Source organism: Sminthopsis crassicaudata, chromosome 2, assembly GCF_048593235.1.
Source record: "Sminthopsis crassicaudata isolate SCR6 chromosome 2, ASM4859323v1, whole genome shotgun sequence".
NCBI lineage: Eukaryota > Metazoa > Chordata > Mammalia > Dasyuromorphia > Dasyuridae > Sminthopsis > Sminthopsis crassicaudata.
The window spans coordinates 215,557,611-215,583,811 of NC_133618.1; the positions used below are offsets into that span (position 1 = coordinate 215,557,611).

The window sequence follows — 26,201 nt, forward strand, 5'->3', positions numbered from 1 at the left end:
GCGCCCGCAGGGGGATGAGTCCAGGTCGTGGGGCTGAGGTCTGACAAGGAGACCCAGCGTCCCTGACAGGAGCTCAGAGTACCGCAGGACTACGTATCTGTGAGCATCCCGGAGGGAGCGGGAAGGGAAGGAAGAGTGGGCCTGGCCCGTCACTCATTCAGTCACTCACTGCAGGTGAAGACTCAACCTGCGGCCCAAAACAGAGGCAGATCCCGTTTGCTCTCGGGGAGAGCAGCAGGACGGGCGAGCTCGGGAGACCTGGGAGGAGAAGGAGACGAAGACTCCCTTACCTCCAGAGAGGGGAGCCCCTTCTTCGCGGACCGGCTGACCCAGGAGAATGCGGCGGCCCGAGAGCAGCATAAGCAAAAGCAGCCGCAGGAGCAGCCGCAGCCAAGCAGCCCCACCGAAGTGACCCGGATACGCCGCCCTGGAAGCAGGAAGCCGCGGGAGCCGTAGGGGCCGCTGACAAACGCCGCGCAGGCGCACAGTGAGGCTGGGTCGGAGTCGCTGCGATGTCCCAGAGCGCGACCCGTCTCCTGGAAGGAACCTCGCGGGACTGAGCGCCGAGTGGGCACGCGCCCCACCGGTCAGTGTGTGGAGAACTCGGAGCCTAAGGGGGCGCGAGCTGGCCGGAAGAGTAAGAGGGAACGAGGAGAAGGAGGAGGAAAGGAAGGAGGAGGAGGAAGAATAGGAGAAAGAGGAAGAGGAGGAGGAGCACGGGGGAGGGGACGGGATGGAAAGAGTGGAAGAGATCCCTAAAGGAGCGATGACGGCGATTGAGGGGGACTGGAAGGGGAAGGGAGGGGCCAAGGGGACGGGGAGAAAATTAGGGGAGAAGAGAGAAGAGGGGAAACAGGAAGGAAGACGAGGGAAAAGAGCAGGGGAAAGGAAGGAAGAGGAGAAGGAAAGGGACGAAGGGAAGGGCAGAGGAGCAAGCAAGGGAACGGGGAGAAGGGAAAGGGAGGAGCGGGTTCTGGGAGACCGAGAGAAGAAGGGAGACGAAGGAGAGGGGAAGGGGAAACAAGGGAAAAGGGAAGGGGAAAAAAGAGAGGAGGAAGAAAGGAAGGAGAGAGATGGCCGAGAAAGAAGGGAAAAAGGGAAAGGGGACAAAGGGGAGGAGGGGAAAATGGAGAGAATGAAAGAGAAGGGGAGGGGAGACTGTAAAGGAGACAAGGGGGAGGGGAGGGACAGAGAGGCTACGAGGGGGCCAGGTAAAAGAGAAGAGAAGAGGGACAGGGGAAGGGGAGATGAGGGAGAAGGAAGGGGGAAGGGAGGGAGGAGAGGGCTAAGAGAGAAAGGGAGAGAAGAGGGAGGAGGTAATCTGGGAGAAGAGAGAGGGACAAGAGGCACAGGGAGAAGGGAAGAAGAGAAAGAGAGTGAAGCGGACTGGGAAGAAGGAAGAAGAGAGGGAAGTCAAGGAGGGTTAGAAGGAGGGAGAAATAAGGCAAAAGAGAAGGAAATGAGAGAAGAGGGATCAGGGGGGCAGGGAGAAGAGGAGAAGAGGGGGAACAAGATATTTAAGGAAAAGGGAAAGAAAGGGGAGGGACCCGGGAGAAAGGAGAGGGAGAGAAGGGCTTCTGGGGAAAGAGCAAGGAGAAAAGAAGAGAGCCAGAGAAGAGGGAAGGGGAACAGCAAAATCACGAGGAAGAAGGGCCAGGGAGGGGAGACTAATAGAGAAAGGAAGGGAAGGCTAGGGTAATGGGGGATGATGGAGGGGGGAAAACAGGGGACAAGGGAGAAGGGAAGAGGAGATCAGGAATGAGAGGGAGAAGGATTAGGGGTGAGGGAGAAGGGAGGGAGGGGTACAAAAGTGAAAGGAAGGTGAGGATCCAGATAAGATGTAGGAAAGAAAGGAGAGGAGAGGGCAAGGATGATTAGAAGAGGAAGGACAGAGGAGGGGAGTGATGGTGGGGTTTGTGAAGTGGGAGAGGGGGGGCTAATGAGTGGGACCCTGACTCCGTTTACTTGTCAGCTTCTGAGTATGGTATGGTACCTTTTCTTTTTAATTTTCCCTAGTTTTCTAATTTTAGGTAAAATGAAACTAGTGTTATCCCTCTATCGAGGATGTCTTTAATATTCAATCTATATTCAGGAAACGGTTATAGTTATTCTGTGCAGAACTTTGTGTTAGGTGTTAGGGGAGATACAAAAGTTAGATCAGAGGCTTCACCCTTTTAGAGCTTGCTACAGTCTCAGAGATTCACATACAAATAACTATTTTACAAAATGATACAAAAAGTACATAGGGGAGTATAAACCAGGCATTTCTCAAGATCTGTATGGCATCAGCTTTACTGATAGTAGGGGTCAAAGAAGATTTCATGGAGAAAGCAGTATTTAAGAGGCAAAAAAATAGGACATTGATTTGAACTGGGCCTTCAAGGATAGAAAGGATTTTGTCAGGCAGAGACTGAAAGATACTCCAATTATTAAAAAACAGCTTATTATAAACAGAGGCAGAGAAGTGGCTCAGCAAAGTCCAGATTGGCTAAAACCTAACCTGTAGGGGTAAGTAATTAAAGTTAAGACTAAGAAGATAGAATGATATGTGGTTCTGGAAAACCTTAAGTCTCAGTGTAGAGTTTTATCTAGCAAAGTAGTAAATAGTCATTGAAGGATTTTGATCAGAGAAATCTTATCTTGGTCAGATTTGTATTTATAGAACATTAGTTATGAAGAGGTACTAATGGAAAGAAAATGGATTTTAGAAAACTAGTTAAGATTATTATAGTCTATCCAGGTAAGAAAGATAACCCAAATTTGGACAGTAATAGTTATGGTAATAATCATAACACATCTTTGTAGATATGCATTTACAAAGTACTTTCCTCTTAATCTTTGAGGAAGATAGGAGAGTAAGGGATATAAATGACAAATCTCAGAGGCACATCAAAAACAGAAGAAAATGAAAGATAAAAACTATAGTTCTAAGTATGACTTGAGTGAATGGTGATCTCAGAAAGGGTTTAAGGAGAAAGAAAAATTCAGTTTTAGATAACATTGATGTAAGTTGCTGGTGGTTAATATAGGTAAAAATGCTCTAAGTAATTTAATGTATATCCATCTGAGGCTTAGAACAAAAATCAAAGTTGGAATTATGGAATAAGAAATCATGTTTAGATTTATTTATTTATCACATTTAGATATTATTGTTAAAATCATGAAAATGATTTCCAAGGAAGAGAGCTCAGAGCAAAGATGGACTCTTAGAGAATTGAAAAAAAGAAAAAGAGTCAGCAAAAGAGAAAAATCAGAAAACCGAGAGAAAGAATTAAGAATGATGCTTCCCAAAGTTCATAGAGGGGTAGTATCAAAAACTGTAGAGATGTCAAGAAGAATTATGTCACTGGTACATAGTAAGTACTTGTCATTTTTGGTTGATTAATGAATAGAAGCTAGTTTGCAAGAAATTGAATGAATAATGAAATAGTAGAAGTATTAAATATAGGATGGATTGAAGTGATAAAGAAAATAATTTTTAAGATTAGGAAGACCTGAACATTTTTCAAGGCAGATATATTAATCAAAGGGAAAGATTAAGGAGAGAAGGAGGCATGATGAGACAAGGAGACAAAGTAGTGATGATTACTTGGAGAATGGTCCTGTAAGAAACAGGAAGAAAAAGTGCAGGAATTAATCATAGTAAAGAATAGGGATTCCTCATCTTCTGAGACAGGATAGAAAAGGAATGTTTTTCAAGTAAGGACAAGACATTGATTAACAGAAAACTGAAGAAAATACTCCAAAATGAGAGAACCACATGAATGAAAGTAGAAGATAGAATGGCTTTTAAGGGGATAAATAGATTAATATGGCTAGAGAAAAGATAAATGGAAGATTTCATAAGGAGCCAGTGAGTGATTCCCTTCCCTTTCATAGTATATTTGTAATTATTTCAACAATCTGTGAATTGATTAGTGTTGTATACTCCCTCCAGCAGTGTAGATCAAAGTCACTCTGTAATTTAGGAGATGATTCTAAAGAGTTGCTATAATTGGAAAAATAATGTCTGTCTTCTTGTTGCTACCCTAATAATGAGCCTTTCCAAACATGGCTAGGCTGACCTTAGAAAGTAGTTCCTCCTTAGAATGACAAAATTTATTCCTTAAAAGGAGAGCTTTTTAGACTAGGGCACAGACTAGAGCACATCTTTACTGTGAAAAAGCGTTAAAGAATTTTATTGGATCTTTAGAAACTACTAATGGGAAGTAAATGTGATTCATGATTCTAGTTTTGACTAATATTTTGTATTTTCATTTTGATCTCCTATGCTTAGCATACTGTCTTCAGACATAGTAGATCCTCAATAAATGATTTTTTTAAAAATTGGATTCATAACAGTGATTTACAAAATTGTTGAGTTTTTTAGCCATTTTTCAAAAGTTACCATGAACCAACTTTATTCTTTTTTTTTTTAATCATTTCTCATGTTTTAATGTAAATTCAAATCAGAAATGAGAATATACCTTTTTAAATTCATGTTTTGAGGTGATTTCTATCACTGGAGAATAATTTTGAAAAACATTAACACTGTGAAATTGACAATATCATCAATATTCAAAGGGCCCAAATTTTTCTTGTTAACTTAGTATAGTTTGTTTTTTGTTTTTAGTTTCTGAAAAAAGAATTGGATAATAATTACACCTTTATTTAACTCTGTTTTGTAGTTAAAGTTACCATTTAAGAAAGTTCAGAGCTAAAGGTGAACATGGCAGAAGAAGAAGAAGACGACTATATGTCTGATTCCTTCATTAATGTGAAGTAAGTAAATATGTACCTTTTCTATTCGTGTTATGTGTGACAATAATGGATGATTAACATGAAAAGGAAAAGGAAACCAAAAAGAAAAACTATAATATTAGAAGATTTCAATCTAGAAGTTTGTTTAGAATTCACTCAATCTCATACTATTAATTTATAGTAGTAGTTGAGACCCAAAGAAAGGGAAATAATTTTCCCCAGGATTTAAGAAAACTAATTCAAATTCTTATCACTATCTTACAGTGTCAGAATTAGTAAGATCCTCTGAAACACTTTTGCAAGTGGTAATCTATTCTTTGCTTGAAAATCTTCCAAGGCTATTCATTCATCTTTGCATCAACTCTTTAATTTTTTCTTCTTTTTAAAAAAAGTTATTTATTTTACATTTTTTAAAATTTTGAGTTCCAAATTCTCTCCCTTCCACCCTCTCCCCACACACTGAGAAAGCAGGAAATAAACCCATCATATGTGCAAAATCATTCAGAACATATTTGCATATTAGCCATGTCAACAAAAAATCAAGAGAAATAAGGTGAGAAAATTACACTTCAATTTGCACTCAGACTTGAACAGTTCTTTCTATTGGTGAATAGTTTTCATCACAAGTTCTTCCAAATTGCCTTGGATCATTGCATTGATCAGAGTATCAGAGTCAATCATCATACTAATATTGCTGTTACTGTATACAATGATCTGGTTCTGCTCACTTCAATTTGTATCAATTCATATAGATCTTCTCAGGTTTTTCTGATGATGTTTCTGTCATTATTTCTTATAACACAACAATATTCCATCATAGTCATATATCACAATCTGTTCAACCATTCCTCAGATGAAGAGTGTCTTCTCAATTTCCTATACTTTGCCACTACAAAAAAAGTTATTTGGGTACATAAAGGTCCTTTTCCTTTTTCTTTGTTCTCTGTCATACTGGTGGATCAAAGAGTATGCACATTTTTATAGCCCATTGGAGAAAATTCAAAATTGTTCTCCAAAATGGTTAGTTCAGTTCACTGCTGCACTAGTAGTTTATACATCTATTTTACTACATCCCTTTCATTATTTGTCATTTCTGATAGGTATGACATGGTACCTCAGAATTGTTTTAATTTGTATCTCACTAATTAATAGTAATTCAGTGCCTTTTTTTTTTTTTTTTTCATATAACTTATAGATATCTGCCTATTCATATTCCTTGACCATTTGTCAGTGGGGGAATGGCTTTATAAATCTAACTCATTTCCTATATATTTGAGAAATGAAATCTTTTTTTTTTCCCCAATTACTTGTAAAGATGTCTTTTCATTCATTTTGAAGGAATTTTGAGTTGCAAATTTTCTTCCTTCTGCCTTTCCTAAGAGGATAAGCAATTTAATAAATTATATAGGTACAATCTAAGACATGTTGTCATATTAGTCAATTGTGAAAGAAAAAACCATATCAAAAAATAAAAAGCATGAAAAAATAAAGTGAAAATATATTTTGATCTGAATTCAGACTTCATCAGTATTTTCGATGTAGATAGCACTTTTCATTATAGATCCTTTGGAATCTTGGATCATTGTATTGCTGAAAAGAGCTAAGTCATTCATAGTTAAATTATTGTACAATGTTATTGTTGTATACGATGTTCTCTTGATTCTTTTTCCTTTGCTTTGTATCAATTCATGTAAGTCTTTCCAGTTTTTCTGAAATTTATTAGCTAATGAATTTTTATAGCACAATAATATTCCATTACATTCATATACCATAGCTTGTTCAAATATTCCCTAATTGAAGGGCATCCCCTCAATTTCCAATTCTTTGTCACAGCAAAAAAGTTATTATACATATTTTTATATAAATAAGTTTTTTTTCCTTTTTAAAAAAGGATTTTTGGGGGAGACACACAAACCCAGTAGTGGTATTGCTGAATCATCAGGACAGTATGATTGCTCTTTGGACATAATTCCAAATTGCTCTCCAGAGTGGTTGGATCAGTTTATGATTCCACCAACAAAATTATTAGTGTCCCAGTTTTCTTATATTCTTTTCAACATTTATTGAAATGAAACAGTTATCAGGGGAAATGGGTTTCAAAATTTTTGATATTTATTTTCTATGTTATCTTTGATCAAAATGTAGTTTTCCTGATATTGTCTGAATACTGATTGAAGCATACTGTTTATCTCTTTCATTCCTCCTTTTTTTTTTTGGAGGGGGGTTGGATTTTCTTGTACAGAATGACTAATAAGGGGGCAGCTAAGTGGCTTAGTGGTTAGAGCACTGGCCCTGAAGTCAGGAGGATCTGAGTTCAACTCTGGCCTCAGATACTTACACTTCCTAGCTGTGTGACCGTAGGCAAGTCACTTAACCCCAATTGCCTCAGCTAAAAAACACAAAAAACAACCAAACCAGAATGACTATATGGAAATGTATTACATGATTGCACATATATAACTTATTGATTGGATTGTTTGCCATGTCAGGGAGGAAGAAGAGGAAAAGGAGTGATAGAATTTGGAACTCAAAACTTTTTTTAAAAAATATAATATATAATTTTTACATTGTAAATATTGTAGATATATAATTATAAATAAATGTAAATAATTTTAACATAATGGGGGAAATATAAAAATTTTTAAAAGGTAGCATCTCTGATTCTCTCTTTTAATTTTATCTGGCTTTGTTTTTGCTTTGTCCAAGATTATGATTGCTATCCCTGCCTTTTTTACTTTTGCTTAATAAATTCTGCTCCATCTCCTTATTTTAACTCTAGGCATCTTTGTGGAATCAAATGTGTCTCTTTTAAGAATTTATAATTTGGTTCTGATTTCTAATCCATTCTTCTATCAATTTCTGTTTTGTTGGTGAGTTCATCCCATTCATCTTCACAGTATTATTACTGATTATGAATTTCCTTTCTCTTTTCTTCTATTTATTTTTCTCTCTTTTTAATCCCTCCTCAAAACTCTGTTTTGTTTCTGACTACTACCTCATGTAACCTGGCTTTCTTTTTATTACAACAATTGCCCTTTGTCCTATCCTCTTCCCCTCCTACTTCCATATTAGGTAAAATAGATTTTTGTCAACTGATTGTGTTTATAAGTATATAATTTTTTCCTTCTGTGAAACAGTTCTTATGAGAATGAGGTTCAAGTGTTCCCTGTCACCTTCTCTTACATTCACTTCTACACTAAGGACTTTTTCTTGTGCACCTCTCTTTTGTGAAATAACTTTCCCTTTCCCTTCTCCCAGTGCATCACTCTTTCTCTTTTCTTGTTTTTTTTAGATCATTCCAGCATAATCAATTCACACCCATGTCCATTGCTTATGAAGACTATTTGCTTTAGTAATGCTATAACTCTTAGGAATTATATACATCATCTTCCCATATGAGAATGTAAACAATTTAACTTTATTGAATCCTTTAATGTTTCTTTTTCATGTTTATTTTTTAAAACTTCTCTTGAGTCTTGCCATTTGAATGTCACATTTTCTATTCTGCTGTGGTCTTTTCATCAGAAATGTCATTAAATATCCATTTCCCCTCTGAAGAATTCTTCAGTTTTGTTGTATAGATTATTCTTGTTTATAATCCTAGCTCATTTGCATTTCAAAATATTATATTTCAATCCCTACTCCTTTAAAATAGAAGCTGCTAAATTCTGTGTGATCCTATTTGTTGTTCCACAATATTTGAATAATTTTTTCTGGCTGCTTATAGTATTTTGGGCAGCTCTAATTCTAAAGAAGTTTTTTTTTGGGGGGGGGGAAGTTTTGGGTGTTTTTTGTTTTTTTCTTTTTTAAATCTGGAGGCAATCAAGGTTAAGTGAATTTGCCCATAGTCATATAGTTGTTGTTTTCATGTACTTATTTTTGTAATTTTCATCAGAAATCCCACCTTTCTACAATTTTCATCCATAAATCTTTTGGAACCAAAAAAGTTTAATCTCCCTGCCTCATGATAAATTTAATGATAACCCTTCCTTCACACATTTCATATTTCCTTGATTTGCTACTAGATGGACCTCAGGTGTTATCTAGTTGATGTCCTTCCTAAAACATGGAGCCCAGAACTGAACAAAATTCACTAGACAAGGACACAAAAAAGATAACAGTTTTGAGTGGAGGAGGAGATTAAGTAAATTTTACTGAATCCATTTGTTTTTACATCAAACTCATGTCTAGCTACACTCCTTCCCTTCAACTAAAAGAAAAACAAGAGATACTTTCAAATGTCTAGCTCTACTTCTGTCCTTTGCTCCAAGTTTCAACCCCAATTTTCAGTTACCTACTAACATTTCCTACTGAGTCCTTTTGTTGGACATCATACTTAATCTGAAACAAAACTTATTCCCCCTTATTTCAGTTTCCCTTTCATTGTCAATGATATCCTTTTCCCCAGGCACCCTGGAGGCTTAGAAATTTGATGTCATTTTTATTCTTTTTGTTTTTCTATTCTCATTTCCAATAATATTAATAGCAATTTAATTATATCTTATCTGTCACCAATTGCTGTTCATTTTTTCTTTAAAAAATCTCTTTCCTTTTCATTGTCACAGATTCAATAATATTTCAGGCCTCCTTCTCTATTTCTTACATATGACTTCTTTTTATTTTACTTTTTTTAATTAAAACTTTTTATTCTTCAAAACATGTGTTGAATAATTCTTCAACATTAGCCCTTGCAAAACCCTGTGTTCCAATTTCCTCCCTTTCCCTCACACCTTTTCCTGGATGGCAGGTAGTCCAATATATGTTAAACATAGTAGAAATATATGTTAAATATGTTAAATCCAATATATTGCATATGATTTCTTGACAGTAATTGATTTAGTTGGATAAATTAATTTCCCATGAGACTTTAAATTTATATCCTCCCTATAAAGATAATACTTATATTTACCTCAAAATAATACACATGAAATTTTTTTAGAATGCCAGACATTACTGGAAACTAAACTATGTGTTTTCATGTATGTTTTATGTTGTTTTTTTCTTTTTTTTAAATTTTAATTATTTCTGATATATTGGTGCTATTAATGGAAATAATAAAATGAATTGATAAAATTAATGAGAAATAAATCATCAAATCCATGTAACATTAAGTGTCGAAAGGCACGGACTGTCTGTATTATTATAATGTTGTTTAGAGAAGACATCAGACCTGGATTACCCATGTTGAGGAGAATCAGAGAGGCTCATCAAAAAGAAGAAAAGCATCGGGAAGCCAATCTAAAAAACAGACAAAAGAGCTTAAAAGAAGAGGAAAAAGAAAGACGTGATAATGTTTTGAAGAGTGCTTTGGGTAGTGAAAATAAGGGATTTGCTTTGCTTCAAAAGATGGGGTATAAAAGTGGACAGGCTCTTGGCAAGAGTGGTAAGTTACCTTATGAAAATTAAATCATATTCTAAGTGAAATGTTAATTGAAAATTGAAATTTTTTTGAATAATAACTATTTTAAATATTTGAGAAGAAACTGAAGACCAAAGAGGTCATGGGATCAAAACTGGAAGCAAACTCAGAAGTCACTTATCTATTCCAGTATCCCCTCTCTGTACAAACTTATTTCAATCATGCATTTTATTAATTCTAAACCAACACTCCCTCCCCCCCATCTTACATTTCACTTAGAGCAAAGGATAATCCACAATCTTTTCATTCTTAAATTCATTCAACAGTTAGCAACACTTGGAAAGGAAAGGGAATTAATTAGGGATGTGAATAAAAGCTGTGAAATAGTTGTGAAGGAGAGATACTAATAACCAAGGGATAAAGGAATGACATCAGGTTGAAGACAAGATTATATATTATTCTTTTCTGCAGTTTTGGCAGCTGCATGACCAACTAGCTAGTTGATAATAATTCTTCATTTTCCTTTTGCATTTGAAAGGCCATTGTTTGAGATGTAGAATGAACAAATAGAAATTAATGTTTAAAATATTGAATATGTCAAGCAGTGAATTAAAACGTCTTGGTCTATGCAAAACACTGTGCTAAGTGATGGGAATATAGATGCAAGAGGCAGCCCTTTTACTCAAGGAGCTTACATTCTAACACATCCAATTGTCTCACAACAATTTTTAAAATTCTTTAGGATGTCAGAGCAGAACAAAATCAATCCCACTGAGATGGCCAAAAAGATGATGGATTTTGGGGTACTAATATTCAAAATTTCATTTTGATGGTCATTTATGCTAAGGCAATATATATTGGACAGTATCACAGACTCTTAAGAATCCATAGGAACTCATTTAGTTTAAGCTGTCCCTTAGCAACCATCCTTTCTCTAACCCTACAGACAAGTTATTATCCTGCCCTCTGCTTAAGACTTTTAGTGAGGAGAGACCCAACTGCCACACACTCATTCTACTTTGGTCAGTTGTATGTATTAAGAAATATTTTCATACAGCAAAACAACTGTTTGGACATGTATACATATATTGTATTTAAATTTACTTTACCGTATTTAACATGTATTGGTCAACCTGCCATCTGGGGGCGGGGGGGGAGGCGGAGGAGGGGAAAAATTAGAACAAAAGGTTTGGCAATTGTCAATGTTGTAAAATTATCCATGCATATATCTGGTAAATAAGAACTATTAAAATAAAAATCTATATTTTTTTTCAGGGCAGCTAGTTGGTACAGCCCTAAAGTCAGTAGAATCTGAGTTCAATTTGGCCTCAGACACTTAATACTTCCTAGCTGTGTGACCCTGGACAAGTCACTTAACCCTAATTGCCTCAGCAAAAAAAAAAAAAATATATATATAAATATATATTTTTTTTTTCCTTTCCCTTGATTTGTTTTGCATTGTACCTAGTTTTTCTTTTTGGGCCATAATAGGCAAGCTTAATTTCACTTCTATATTATAACTTTCAAATACTTTTAATATTCCCCCAATGGGGTCTTTACTTTTTCTGGGCTAAAAGTCCCATGTGTTTGCATGTTATATAGTTTCTTATGCTCCTTACACGATGATTAGCTTTCCAATGCTTTCCAGCTTATCTGTCCTAAAATGTGGTATCCGAAACTGAACATTTTATTCCTGATATAGTGTAATCAAGGCAGAGCATGATGGGAATGTTGACTCCATATGAATCTGAGTGCAGTTTAGGATATTATCTTTTTTAAAAGACATATAAAACTGCTACACTCAAAGTCCTAGATTTTTTTTTCCAAAGGGGGGAAAAAATTGTTGATAGACTACATCTCCTCGCTCTTATACTTGTTTAGTTTGATTTATTTGTATCCATATATACAACTTTATAATTATTCCTCCTAAACTTTTTTCTCCTTGGTTTAGCCTATCAATCTAATCTATTAAGAACTTTTAAAAGCTTCCATAATAATAATTAGTTCTATAACAATAATAGTGCCTGTTGTATTGTCAACACTTTATAATAACTTCATCATATTATCTTCACAAGTACCCTGGTGCTATTAATGGAATAATTTCCCATTTTAAAGATGAAGAAACTGAAGCAGACAGGTTAAGTGAGTTATCCATAATATGTACCTCTTAATCTAGAGATCATTTTGTTTAGAAGAGAGAGCAGATGCAAAAACAGTGTTGCAGGTTTAATTTTGTTTTCATTGTTAAGTTATTAATCTATCTAGTCAGAATAGTGGCCCTATCCTTTCTTTGATCATTATCTTGCTTCAAATATAACTTCAAAATTAAAAAAGAAAAACATATTTTTTGTAATTCTTTTTTTATAACTCTTTGTATTTATTGTCATTCTGAGGTCATTCTAAACTTTATTGAGCTTCTGACACTTCTTACAAAACTATACTATTATTATATTTAGCTTTAGTTACATACCTGCCTGTTCTTCTATCTTCCATACATATCATTTTTAACCTAAAAAGATTAATATTAAAGAAGGTTAATCCCAGTCTCACTGATCTTTTTTTGAATTACTAGTACCCATACCATTTCATCCTTAATATAATCATTTCAGAAGATTCCTATTTATATGTGGATTATACTGGTTGGCCTTTGAGATACCTTTCTGCTCTGTGATTCTATAACTTGGTATTGACAGAAACACAAATATAGTACACTTTCTTTAAGTCATTGCAAAATTTCCCTTGCCTTGTTTGAAGCAAAATTCTAAGTTATTTGTAACTATTCATTAAATCCTAGGGCTCACAGCTACGGGTAGATTGCTGATGGACTATCTCTGTTCAGTGTTCATCACTATGAACTACTAACCAAGGCTTAATTTATTAATGACAGGTGTCTTATATTTTCTTAGTTTAGAATTATCTAACTCCTTAATTACCTTTAATTCGAAATTAGAATATTCCTACTTTCATCTAACATGATCAGAATCCTTTTTAAAACAGGCAGAAATTCATTTATCATCAATCTTTTTAATTCAGTATGTTCGACTTGCTCTTCCTTTCCAAACTCTTTCAATCTCTTTATACTTTACTGTTTAGTATGTGGTTTGTAAAGAAATTTTCTAAAATGTTAATTTTTCCTCCTTTTTTTTAGGTAGTGGCATTGTTGAACCCATTCCTCTAAACATCAAAACAGGTATGTGTAATTGTTTCTGAAATAATTGTTATTTTAATTTCAAATACAGATATTAGCCATATTTTGGGGTTTTTCCTCTCTCACAAGTGATTTCCTTATAATGATAATGTCACTTTTTCCTGATAATTCTGGAAACTGACCTTTTTCTAGACAAATGAAAAGTAAATGCCAGTAGGAAGCCTATAAAATCTCAAGTTGAAAATAAATTTTAGCTAAAATCAGATTAGTTTCTAAATCATGAAAACTGATTCTTAAAAATTCTTTTAAAAACTACTTGAATAACATGTATATTTTAGTTATTCAGATTCTGTGAAGAAATTCATAAAGACAGATTTCAGCATTGGATATTTTTTATAATATATGGACCATACACTATTAGTTCATATGTTGGTTTAACAACATTTATTCTATTTATTTTGGATGCAAGCATGAAAGTTTTCACCATATTTTCAAAAAAAATTCTCTTAAATTCATGATTTCATAGTTTGAGTAGTATTACTGTAAGTCTTATTTTACTTATTTGAGGTACAACTTGTTTTCAGGAGTTTTGAATCTAAACAAATGTATATTTTCTCCCATGAAACTTTTTTCAAATTCTCTTTAGATGATTGAAATTTTTATCTACATTCTTATTACTTCTACAGGTTTAAAGTATAATATGTTAATAAACATAATAAATAAATAAAGGGGCAGCTAGGTGGCACAGTGGATAGAGCACCAGCCTTGAATTTAGGAGGACCTGAGTTTAAAAACTGGTCTCAGACACTTAACACTTCCTAGCTGTGTGACCCTGGGCAAGTCACTTAACCCCAGCCTCAGGAAAAAATAAAAAATAAACATGAGAAAAATAATCTCTCTCATCATAATTCTTAATTTGCATAGGAAGAAGTGGCATTGGTCATGAGACATTAATAAAACGGAAAGCTGAGGAAGAATTGGAAAATTACCGAAGAAAAATTCATTTGAGAAAGCAAACTGAAGAAAAAGCTGCAGATCAGTTTCGGTAAAACTTTTATCGTTTTAATTTTCCTTCTTTTAAAATCTTAACTCCTCTTTATCTACCAAGAAAATTTTCATGGCATTAATAATTGGTATCTTGGCATTTGAACTGGTACAAATATGATAAAGTACAATTTCTTTTAATCAGATTGCGACTCAAAAGTAAAAAAGAAGAACTTAAGTTAGAAAGTGATCTTAAAAGAAGTCAGAGAGCCTGCCATCAATTAGACACACAAAAGGTAAGCTTCTGTTTTAACATGTAAACTGATTTATAATTGCCAAAAAGAATTCACAAAATATTAAATATGAAAAATATTAAAATTTGTCTAACATCTCAATCAGAACTTTCTGTTAAATAGCCCTACTAAATATCCATAGATCAGTGTTAGTTACTGATGATGACTTGAGACACTTCTAAACCTCTTAAGTACATTTGGAATTACCATTACATTAAATTGTGTTTAACACAGTTTTAGTGCAAAGGGTTTTTGTTTTGCTTTGTTCTGTTTTTTACTTATAATTGAATTCAAAGAAGATGGCTAACCCCTTTGACTACATATGTTAAGTTGTCTTTTAATCAACACCATTTCTTTACCATATTCAAATTACATATTAAATCTTTTTCAGTCAAATTGACTATCGTGATTAAATTTTATATTAAACTCTGAACTTAGGATCCTATCTCAATCCTTTAACATCAATAGAGTAAAAATGAGTTATCTTAAAAATAATAATTTTTTATTATTAAAATAAGTTTTTTTTAAAATGAGTTACCTTGAAGTAGTATAATTATAAGAGTTCCTCAAGTTATATGGAAGTAATTGGTAAAATTAATATACTTTTGTTAATGAACTCAGTGATGCCTGTCATATACCATAGCTCAATTAATACTTGTTTTAAGGATATTCAAGTTCCCAGGGAGTCATGGTATTGGTTCATGCCAGAAAAAGATGAACAGGAAGATGAAGAAGAAAAAGGAGAGAAAGAACAGGAAGATGATGAATATGGTTGTGAAGAATTAAGTGTAAGTTTTGATCCTGAATTATATTTTCGTATATAATTCAAATTATAAAAGGAACATTTGACTTTTTCATAGCTTTCTGCAGCTTGTAAATTACATATGTTATTTATTTGACTCTCTTCTTTGTGAGGTCCATAGTCCATGGATTATGTCCATTTTACAGAGGCAGATTCTAAGCTACAGAGTAGTTAAGTAACCTACTAAAGACTATATAGCTAATAAATGGTGAGATTGTAATTCAATCATGGTTATACTTATTCCAAATTTATTAAAAAAAAAAAAAAAAGATATTTATCCTTGGAATCAATATCTGTATAAAGAAAAGAAATTATCTTATTTTCAAGGTGTACTGCTTTACATGACTAGTTTTAAAAAGCCTTTTTTGAAAAATGATTTTCTCCATGAAGGAGATAAATTGGAGTTTAGAGAAAATATTTTCACCTTCATACATACTTGGGATTTTTAAATTAATTAATTTGCGAAGCATATGCATGGGTAATTTTCCCAATATTGATCTTTTGTTCCAAATTTTCTCCTCCCACTCTCTTTCCTAGCTGCCAGGTAGTCCAATACATGTTAAATATGTTGGAAATACATGTTAAATCCAATTTATGTATACATATTTATACAGTTAGCTTGCTGCACAAGAAAAATCAGATCAAGAAGGAAGGAAAAAAAAAACTGAGAAAGAAAACAAAATGCAAGCAAATAACAACAGAGTGAAAATGCTATGTTGGGTTCCACACTCTGTTCCCACAGTTCTCTCTCTAGGTATAGATGGCTCTCTTCATCACTGAACAAGTGGAACTGTTTTGAAAACTCTCTTTGTTAAAGAGAGCCATGTCCATTAGAATTGATCATCGTATTGTCTTGTTATTACCATATATAATGATCTCCTGGTTCTGCTCATTTCACTTAGCATCAGTTCATGTAAGTCTCTCTGAAATCCCCCTGCTGGTCATTTCTTACAGAACAATAGTATTCCATAACATCCATATACCATAATTTATTAAGCCAGTCTCCAACTGATGGGCATCCACTCAGTTTCCAGTTTCTTGCCACTACAAAGAGGGCTGTCACAAACATTTTTGCACACATACTTACTTGTTTAAGCTAATTCCTTGAGCTGGTTCTATTTAGTTTGGTCATAATGAATTTATTCAATTCTAGCTCCTTAATAGCAGTTTTTTTAGGACAGGTTTTTTCATATTATGAAGCAATTAAAGAATTATGCATTTTGACCAATGTTACATCAAGATAAATTAATTAAGATTACATAAGAAATTAAATTATTACTGCCAAATCTTAACCAACTAACAGGTCATTGAAAGAAATCATATAGAGTAATGTGTTAGTTGGCTGTGTATAATTAAATGAGTACCAATGAATAAGTTATTTGCTACATGAAGTGCTTTTTTTCATCTTTTAGGTATTAGAAAAATTAGAAATTCTGACAAGATATTTAAGAGAAGAACATCAGTATTGTATTTGGTGTGGAACAACTTATGAAGGTATTACAATCCTGTTATACATATTGCACATGTACATATACATGTTCAAAGTATAAGTGTAATTTTTGCCTTTAATACTCTAAAATATTCTCATTTATTTTGGTTTTTAAAGACACACTTCACTGAGTTTATATTCATTTCTCAATTCAACCATTGATTCAACTCATAATTAAATAGGAAAGACTAGAAGTACTTAATGATCTATTTCAAATAGATAACTTCCAGATAACTATATTCAAAGGGAAATTTCGTATTCATCTCTTCTAAAAGAGGGGCAGCTAGGTAGTGCAGTGCATAGAGTACTGGGCCTGAAGTTAAGAAAACTCCTCTTCATGGGTTCAGAGCTGGCCTCAAACATTTACTAGTTGTGTAGCCTTGGGCATGTAACTTAATCCTGCTTGCCTCATTTTTCTCATCTGGAAAATGAGCTAGAGAAGGAAATGGCAAACCACTCCCAAGAAAATTTTGCCACGAAAGCTACAAATGGGGTTACAAAGAGTTGGACACAACTGAAATAACTAAATAATTCCAAAAGAAATAGTTTTAGGAATCTAAAAAAGTTTTGATCTTTTTCATGTTTTAAGATACTTTCTAATGTTACAAATATGTGAAAAACACAAGATATTTTACACTAAACATTTAGTATTTCCCCAAACTGTGACAATTGGGGAAAAAAATTTTCCTCATCATGAAATGGTGGTTATATTTAACAAAGCTGCATCTGCCAACTTCATCTTTAAACAATTATTTGTTTTAATTTTAATTTAATTCATTAACTGAATGAAGTTTGAGATTCATTTAGGATTACCCAATAAGGTAGATAAAAATTCCAGCAAACCTGAAGATAATGATATTTAGTTACGTAGGCACATATCTTTTTTTAGTAAAGCTTATTTTTAAAACATATGCATAGATAATTTCATAGAAAAATCTTGTGTTCCAATTTTTTCCCTCCATTCCCCCCACCTCTTCCCCTAGATAGCAAGTAATCCAATATATGTTAAACTTATAATTCTTCTGTATATATTTCCACAATTATCATGCTGCACAAGAAAAATCAGATCAAAAAGGGAAAGAAAACAAAATATAACAAACAGCAAGGCACCAATCTTTAAGTAAGAGTATGTACATCATTAGGTCAAGATTGTATGGAAAGATGACAGATGACAACAATCACACATGTGTTTTATAATTTTTTAAGATGCCTGAGGAAACCAAAATGGCACAGTAGAAGACAGTAGTATGGTCCAGCTTCACATTCCCCCAGTTGCCACTGCCCAACGGTTCTACCAACAATATAAGAAGGACACCAGACAGAAAAGTGATTGTGAAATCAAAGGAGAAACTAAAAGGGTCATCTTTCTAGCCCAAATTCAGCTTATACATAAGTAACCAGGACAGTAATTGTGCAACAAGGATAGACTAGTTTCATGGATTCAGTGATTAGAGCTCCATGCTAAGCCAGTAGCTTAGGGATTCACAGAACTAATCATGGCCTCATCCTAAACATGGCCTGAAGAAAGAGAATGCTCAAAACTAAACTTAGACTTAACCTCTGGCTCAGAACAGCAGCACAAGAGTGCCTGAAAGAAAACAATAGTATAGACTTGTGTCCAGAGCCCCAAATATGGGGATATTTGATCACTTGAAAAAAGCATGGAAGGTTGAGGTGAGGATAGGAAGAACATGGACATATTTTTAAGACAGTAGGGATTGATTGAATCGAGAGAAAAAGATTGAAAATGAATGAAAAAATGGGGATAACAGAGGGGGATAATCTGTTGGAGGAGAAAGGAAGGCATGGGATTTTGAACAGGTATAAGGTTAGGGTTTAAGTTAGAAGTGCAAGGCACATTTAGAGTTGCCTTGGAAGGAGTAAAGCCATTTTATCATGTGAGACTGAGGTAAAAGAGGAGAGAGTGCAGAAGGCACATGAGTAATGGGAGATGAGAAAAAGAGAAGAGGAAGTATATGACAAATGGCCTCTATTTCTAGGACTATGTTCCAAGGAAGACAAAGAAAAAAGAAAAAGACCCTGTTATGAGATACTTTCAGAAAACTATGAAACTAGACTGTGTTATCTTACATCCTCCAAAAAAATACCTTAAACTATATCAAAACTTAATATTATGTTCTCCATTCTTACAAAGTAGCTATGTAAGAAATAGCTATTTGAAAAATTTGGGGGCAGCTTAGTGGGCAGTGGATAGAGCACCAGCCCTGAAGTCAGGAGGACCTGAGTTCAAATCTAGTCTCACACTTAACACTTCCTAGCTGTGCAAATCACTTAAACCCAATTGCCTTAGCTAAAAAAAGAAAAGAAAAATCTTTCTTTTGCAAAGCTTTATTTGAAGACTTGCCCAATAGATTATCCTGGTGTCCCTTGAAAAATCACACAAATTCCCATCAGAATACAGTCAAAAAATGTTTCTATTTCCCTAAAAATTTTGAAATGCTTTCTTTTATTACATAATGATCAATGTAATACAACTATTAGAAGAACCAGAGCTTGAATCTAGGCCTCATTACTCCAAATCTAGTGCTTTTTCCACTACATAACCTACCAGCTTTCTTTTTTTTGCTTTGGTCAGCAAACAAGGATTTATTAAGCACTCTCTATGTTCCAGGAACTTTGCTAAACATTGGGGAACAAAACAAAAACAGTCCACGCTTTCACTGAATTCACATTTTATTAGCTATAACAAATACAAAAATAAGTAGATCTATATGAATTATGTATAGAGTTGAGAGAAGATAATCTCATAGGAAAAGGCATTTAAGGAAATCAGGGAGACCAAAAATAGGAAATAAAATGGGAAAACATTCCAGGCACAAGGAAGGTTCATTGAAAAAGCATAGGGACGAGATAGAGTAAGTATACGAAATTGCCTGGAACATTTTATAAGTGAAGGGGAGTAAAATGTAAGAAGACTAGAAAGGCAGCAGTGATAGGTTATAAATGCCAAACAGAGGACTTGCTCTTTGATCCTAAAGGTAAAAGAAGCCTCTGGAGCTCATTGAACAGAGAGGTGTTATAATCAGAACTATCTTTTAGGAAAATCACTTTGGTAACTGAGTGGAGGATAGATTGGAGTGAGGAGAGATATGAGACAGATAAATTAAAAGGTTATTGTAATAATCCAGGTGAGAGATGATGAGGGTCTGAACAAGGGTGGTGGCTATGCGAATGAAGAATAGAGTACATATATAAGAGAGATTGTGAAAGTAAAAACTGCAAGGTTTAGCAAAAGAGTAAATGGGTGAATAAAGTAAAGAGTCAAAAGATGACATTATACTTAACAAGTCTTGGTGACTAGTAATATGGAACAGAGGAAGATTGAGGTGGAAAGCTGGGAAATTCTGTTTTGGATTTGCATTTGAGGTGTGTAGAGGGCATTTAGTTTGAGGCATCTTGAAGGCTATTGAGGAAGCTCAGGAGAGAGACTAAGAATGAGTGTAGATTTGAGAATCAATTATACAGAAATGTTTGTTGAATCCATGGGAGCAAATGAAGTCATAAAGTAATCTTAGAGGAATAAGAGAAGAGAGCCCAGGACAGAACCTTTGAAGACAGCTATGAATAATGAGAATGACAATGGCAATCCAGCAAAGGAGACCAAGAAGGCATAATCAGGTAGGAAAGAGCAGTATAATTAATACTTAGGGAGGGGAGGAGAGAACATCCAGAATCAACACAGCCAAATGCTATTATAGAAAGGTCAAAAAGGAAGAGGATTGAGAGGAAGGAACTTTGAGGAGGGTGGTTTCTGTTGAATGATGAAGTCAGAAGCCAGATTGTAGGGATTTAAAAATAAAGTGAAAGGAAGAATAGACACTTCATTAGATGTTTTTCTTAAAAGAAAACCAAGATATAGTATATTATCTAGAGAGGATGGTAGAAGATTTTTAAGTAATGGGAAAGATAAGGGTATGTTTCTGAACCAGTAAGTATAAAGAGATTAAAAATTAGAATGAGAAGATGACAATGGAGACTACCAGAGAAAATTGGAGTGGGGACAGGATCTAAGAGTTAATTGTGGTATTCTGCTACAATAACTAATTTTAGATGTTCAATATCTTCTTGTTCTTTTAAGTTAGTTTTTTGTTCCTTTTTCTTAAATCTTCATTTTCTTTATTTGATATATACATCTGACTACTGCAATCTTTTTATAAGGCAAGTTATAGTCATAAATAATTAAAACATTTTTTCCTTCTCTAATTACAGATGAGGAAGATTTATCTTTGAACTGCCCTGGACCAACCTCTGCAGATCATGACTAAAAAAATTTCCTATTAAAAGGGGACCTAGAAAATGTCAGTGTTTCTTTAATACTTTGTATGATTGAACATTTTAAATTTCACATTTATTGATCAGGGCAATTCAGAACACCAGACTATAAAGCTATATTTTTCCTGCAAGAGTCATTCATCAGTTTGTGAAAATAGTAAGATACTGTTTAAAAGTTTAAAAAAAAAATGCCATGGAAAAGAATGGTTAGATTTTATAAGCATATTGTAATTGTGGGTTATCAAGCACTCTGTTATATCAAAGTTATGAAAAATTTTAGTTCTTAGCTCTGAATTTAGGCAAAGGTAATTGAGATAATATTGATAGAATTTTGACTTTTTTCATTGTTTGGAGGTTTTCAATCAGACCTTGGAAAATTGGAAAGAACCTTAAACATCACCTTGTCTACAACATCTTGTTTCTTATAGGAATCCTTCTATAACAACAAGGTGTCATTGAATTTGAATATTTATAATGACAACTCATTATTGCTGTATAGCTTTGCTTTTTATTATACCATAGCTACTTCCTTGTAATTTTCTTCTGTTGGTCTGTACTCTGGATCAACATGTTAATCTACCCCTTTTTCTATGTAACTGGACTTCAGATACTTGAAGGGAGCTGTTTTATCTCCCTTTAGTCTTCTCTCTTCCAACCTAAATAATGTAGTGTCTTTCAGTGACTCATTTTAATGTAATTTTCAGAATTTTTTATCTTCCTTGAAATATAGAGTTTGTTTATGCCCATACCAAAAGACACTGTCAAAAACAATGAAATAATCCAGTTATGGTCCAACAAATATGGAAGAAAATGGTAGTTTTATTTCCTATGAAGACTGTGTTTCTACAAATGCTTGCAAAAATCGCATTAGCGTTCTCGGTAGCCATATCATATTGTCACCCTGTTAACTTGTGGTCATACAAAATCTTTGTTATTTTCAAAATAGCTACTCTCAAACCTAGCCTCTCATATCCTTATTTATTTAAGTGTTCTTTTAATTAAAATTTAGATTTTTTTTATTCCTTTAATGAAGAAAGATAAGATGGGTTTATTGACCTGTGACATTGTAATTCTTCTGTCTAACTGCAGGTGCTGTTTTTGGTTTTAGAACTGAATAGGATAGTGCTGCCATAGTTCCCCACTTGGCTTGATATCCCAATTGATCACATACCCTTCAAATCAATCCAGAATTCCCTTATCCAGATTATCTGATCCAAGTGAATTATCAGTCAAGTTTCTTCACTATCACTCAAAAAAACTCTTGGGAAGATTGTTTTTATTGCCTTAGCTTCATTTTCTTCCTTCTCACTCTTTACTTTTCCTAACCTAAATTGTAACAGCAATTAGCAAAATGTTCTTTTCTACAGCTTACACACACACACACACACACACACACACACACACACACACACACGCAATCTTCCTGTACCAAAGAAGATAAAATGAATGTCACATTTTTTAATTTTTCATGTTTTATTGAATCTAAATAGGCATAAGGAAAATTTTGAATTTTATTTGTTTAGTATGTATTTTATATTTACATCATGAGTTAGGTGGTACAGTATATGATATTATTGGACTTAGAATTGGAAAGACCTAAATTGAAATCCAGTCTTAGATGACTTAATTACTTAATAATCTTGGGCAAGTTAATTAGTCACTTAACTTCCACTTCAGTTTTCTCACTTGTAAAATATTGATCATAGTACCTATCTACCAGCTTTGTGGTAAGAATAAATACTACAATATTTGCAAAGTATTTTGTATTATTTTTATTATTTGTATTATTATCATCAGTTTTTTCAAATACTAGTAAAACTTAAGAAATAACTAGAAACATCTTTCCCTTTGACTTGTACTACTATCCTATTCTGTCCTTTGTACATATTTAATACATTAGTTATATTTTATATTGATGTGTATGTATATATATACACACATATATATAAACATATAAAATAGGAAATTTGTAAAGCACCTTTAAATTTTTAATATTAGCTGTTATTTTTATTACTTGCATTTATATAGACCTTTAAGGTTTGCCAAACTAGGTTTGTAAAGTGCTTTATGTAAATTATCTTATTTAAATCCCAAAACAACCTTGTAGAATAAGTGCTATCATTAGAAACTAAGAAATTAAGTTTTATTAATTAATGTTTAAGTGACTTGCCCCAAGAAGAACAAATATAAATAATAAGGAACAATTTCTATATGTGGGCCCCATTCTTCCTCCTTTCCCCAAAAGAGGGAATCATGTAGTGAAAATAAATACATCTAATGATTTTCACAGCCCATTTGAAAGCTCAGAACACCTCAGGCTCAAACTGACAATTTTAGACAAGGACTACATGACACATTGGGAGACTGCCCTGTTACTTATAGGGCCAATAAAAATCAGTTTATTTTGTAAATTACCTAATACAAAATAAGAAATGAGGGGCAAGGACATAGGAAACTAAATCCCAAAAGTACCCTTCTAGCAAGAGGATAATGAATACCCATTTTCTGGGTTGATTAGCCTTGATATACATGGCATCTTAAGGGTCTGGGGACATACCAACATACCATTCAAATCAGTTTTCACCAATTCAGTTTCCTTCAAGTCTTAACAAAAAAGTCTTAAGAGAAACCTTTCCAAAGCTCCTTTAATACTAGTGTCTTCCCTCTTGTTTTTCTCCAAATTTATCCTTTGTATTTCTTGTTTGTATTATTGAAAGGAAAAATTCTTCATCTTGGCTTTCACCCTGATTAACAAGGCAAACTCAGGACAAAAAATTCAATTTATAACAAGTATGGCAAGTTAACAACATGATGGCATTTCAAATATAATACTCAATAAAAGAGTGGAACCCTTGCATCTCATTTCTTTCCAAAGAGAGTAAGAACATGACAATTTGCAGGTACAAATATGTGACAAAAAGCAGGTAGTACAAAAAACTGTAGATTGTTGTCTCTTTCACCAACAGAGCCTCCCCCACTGATCAACATGACTGAGAATAATGGGATATTGAGTCGTTGAAGAGGACCAATGTCATCAGGAGGAGTATGTGTTAACTTGCAAATGACTTGGATTTCTGTGAGGCAGAGGTGTACAAAGTCATCAGCTTGACTTCTCCAGAGTCATAGTCCAGTGGCAAGATATAACTCAGGATGACTGGTGATGGTCCTAAATGCAGTAAGATCCTGGTCTTTTTACGCTAAAGCCTTTCTCACCTTTTCTGAAGCAACACCCATTTAGTGATTAAAAGCTAGGTTAGAATTGAGGTGAAAGATTGTATAATTTCCCAAAAGAATCAATTTGGATAGAGAAAATTCTCAGTTTCTGGCTAGTATAGATACAATTGCTATTTACACTCGCTCTGAGCTATCAAAATACAAACAATAAGCAAGGCTTGGACCCATTATTGCCCAATCAGTAAGATCTAGAGTGATTGGTGGTTACAGGCATAGTCAAGTAGCTCCATTTGAATCTCAGTGGGTTTTATCAAAGCCTATCAAAACCAAAAAGCTATGTAGTTCAAAAAATCATGAATGAAAACTACTGGAGACAAAAGGGTTAATTTTCCCAGTCCAAAAACAATCATAGAATAAATGGAGAAGGAAAAAAATGAGCACCCAAACCCCAAAATATCCTGAAAAGGACTAAAGATCTCACTAGAGTAATATTTTGATTTGCGAGTGAATTGGATTTCAGTAAAGCAGGGGTGGTCTGTGCAAAGTCATTATCCTTATTCTTCTCCAGAGTCATTAGTCCAGTGGTAAAGATACAAAGTTACCTTTCAGCTTTCAGCTATAAATAGTTGCCCTTGTCTCTTCCATTAGACTGATTTTTGCCTTTGTGTCTTCATCACTTAGCATAGCGTCTAGCATGGAAATAGGCCCTTAATATTTGTTGACTGCCACCCACAAATACAATTATATACTGTCATGCACTTTGTTTTCTATGGCCTTTTGTCTCCTCAATAAGATGGCATATGTACTGTTAGAACAAAGGTAATTAACCTTTTTTGGGTCATGGACCCTTTTGGCAGTCTAATGAATCATATGGATCCCTTCACATAGGATTACAAAAGGAAAGGAAGTCAGAGGTACTGAAATAAAGATGTAATTTCTTTTCCACGTGTGCAGACTCCCTGAAACCTATCCACTTATAACCTTGGGTGTCCTTGGATCTCAAAAACATTAAATGATAGGAATTTGTGTCTAATAATTCATATTAATTACAAGTTTGTTACATCAGTGGTTCTCAAACTTTTGTACTCAATATCTTTATGATATTAAAAATGATTAAGAATCTGTCAAAAGAGTTTTTGTTTAATAGGGTTATATTTACAGGTCTTTACCATATTAGAAATAAAATCTGATTTTGAATTTGTAGATCATCTGAAAGGGTTTCAGTGACCCCTCCCCCCAGGATTCTGTGAGCCACAATTTGAGAACCATTGTCTTAAAAGTGTTGGGGACATCATAAATACTCAAGATATGTGTATTTTATCTTTTAAATTAATATTAAACATCTGTAAAATCCATTGAGATTATTGTACAGGTATTTGCATTCAAATAAAGTAGCCTTAGTGTGTAAAATGTCTCTCTAAATCTCCATCAAGACCTTTCTTCATTTTCACTCACTCTCCAAGACAATTGAAATTTTTGCCCATTTTTTTTGCTTTGGAATAATTCATAAAAGATCTTTCCATTTTTTCCTTATATTTGAATATTTTAATCTACTTAGTATTATGGAACATTAGTGTACCACAATTTAATTACAACCATATTCATATTTTTCTACTATCAAGTTATTCAGCATTCAATGACTCAACAACAATTATACACATATGGGCCAGCCAGTGTCAAACATTGAGGATACAAAGAAAAATGGGAATTGTCCTTGGCCTCATGGAGCTTATATTCTAATGAAGGATACAGCTTAGGCATAATACATAATATGTACAAAATGAATGCAGAGAGATCAACTACAAAACATAATACAAAAATAATAGAGAATGGTAATGATCTGGTACAACCCTTAGGAATGATGTGAACTCTTAACCATTGTCAACCTTGTCATACATAAAGGGAGGTAACATTCCTTG

General features: G+C 34.0%; 2 protein-coding genes across 9 annotated transcripts in view; one reads left to right on the forward strand and one right to left on the reverse strand.

The window, feature by feature from the left end:
- Positions 1 to 428, reverse strand: part of HEATR5B (HEAT repeat containing 5B) — a 127,860-nt gene extending 127,432 nt beyond the window's left edge. Inside the window, exon 1 of the mRNA XM_074288186.1 lies at positions 291 to 428. The gene's annotated coding sequence lies outside the window, so the exon portion shown is untranslated. The remainder of the gene's footprint in view (positions 1 to 290) is intronic.
- Positions 429 to 452: 24 nt separating this feature from the next.
- On the forward strand, positions 453 to 25,692 carry GPATCH11 (G-patch domain containing 11). Of its 8 annotated transcripts, none has more exons than XM_074288195.1 (10): positions 453 to 586; positions 4,668 to 4,761; positions 9,897 to 10,123; positions 13,248 to 13,289; positions 14,172 to 14,292; positions 14,437 to 14,527; positions 15,190 to 15,312; positions 16,739 to 16,820; positions 21,046 to 21,134; positions 24,075 to 25,692. In XM_074288195.1, the coding sequence occupies exons 2-9, from the start codon at positions 4,709 to 4,711 to the stop codon at positions 21,099 to 21,101; spliced, it is 795 nt and encodes a 264-aa protein (XP_074144296.1). In that variant the 5' UTR covers positions 453 to 586; positions 4,668 to 4,708; the 3' UTR covers positions 21,102 to 21,134; positions 24,075 to 25,692. The 8 variants fall into 8 exon arrangements, with proteins under 8 accessions (XP_074144296.1, XP_074144295.1, XP_074144293.1 ...); XM_074288192.1 differs by having other exon boundaries at positions 479 to 637; XM_074288193.1 differs by lacking the exon at positions 24,075 to 25,692 and adding an exon at positions 23,826 to 23,970 and having other exon boundaries at positions 479 to 637.
- The last annotated feature ends 509 nt before the right edge of the window (positions 25,693 to 26,201 follow it).

Bases quoted from the DNA above. Each gene is read 5' to 3' on its own strand.
- GPATCH11 (XM_074288195.1), top strand. From the start codon at position 4,709: ATGGCAGAAGAAGAAGAAGACGACTATATGTCTGATTCCTTCATTAAT. The intron at 4,762-9,896 runs GTAAGTAAATAT...AATGTTGTTTAG, and splicing joins GATTCCTTCATTAATGTGAA to AGAAGACATCAGACCTGGAT. The intron at 13,290-14,171 runs GTATGTGTAATT...TAATTTGCATAG, and splicing joins TCCTCTAAACATCAAAACAG to GAAGAAGTGGCATTGGTCAT.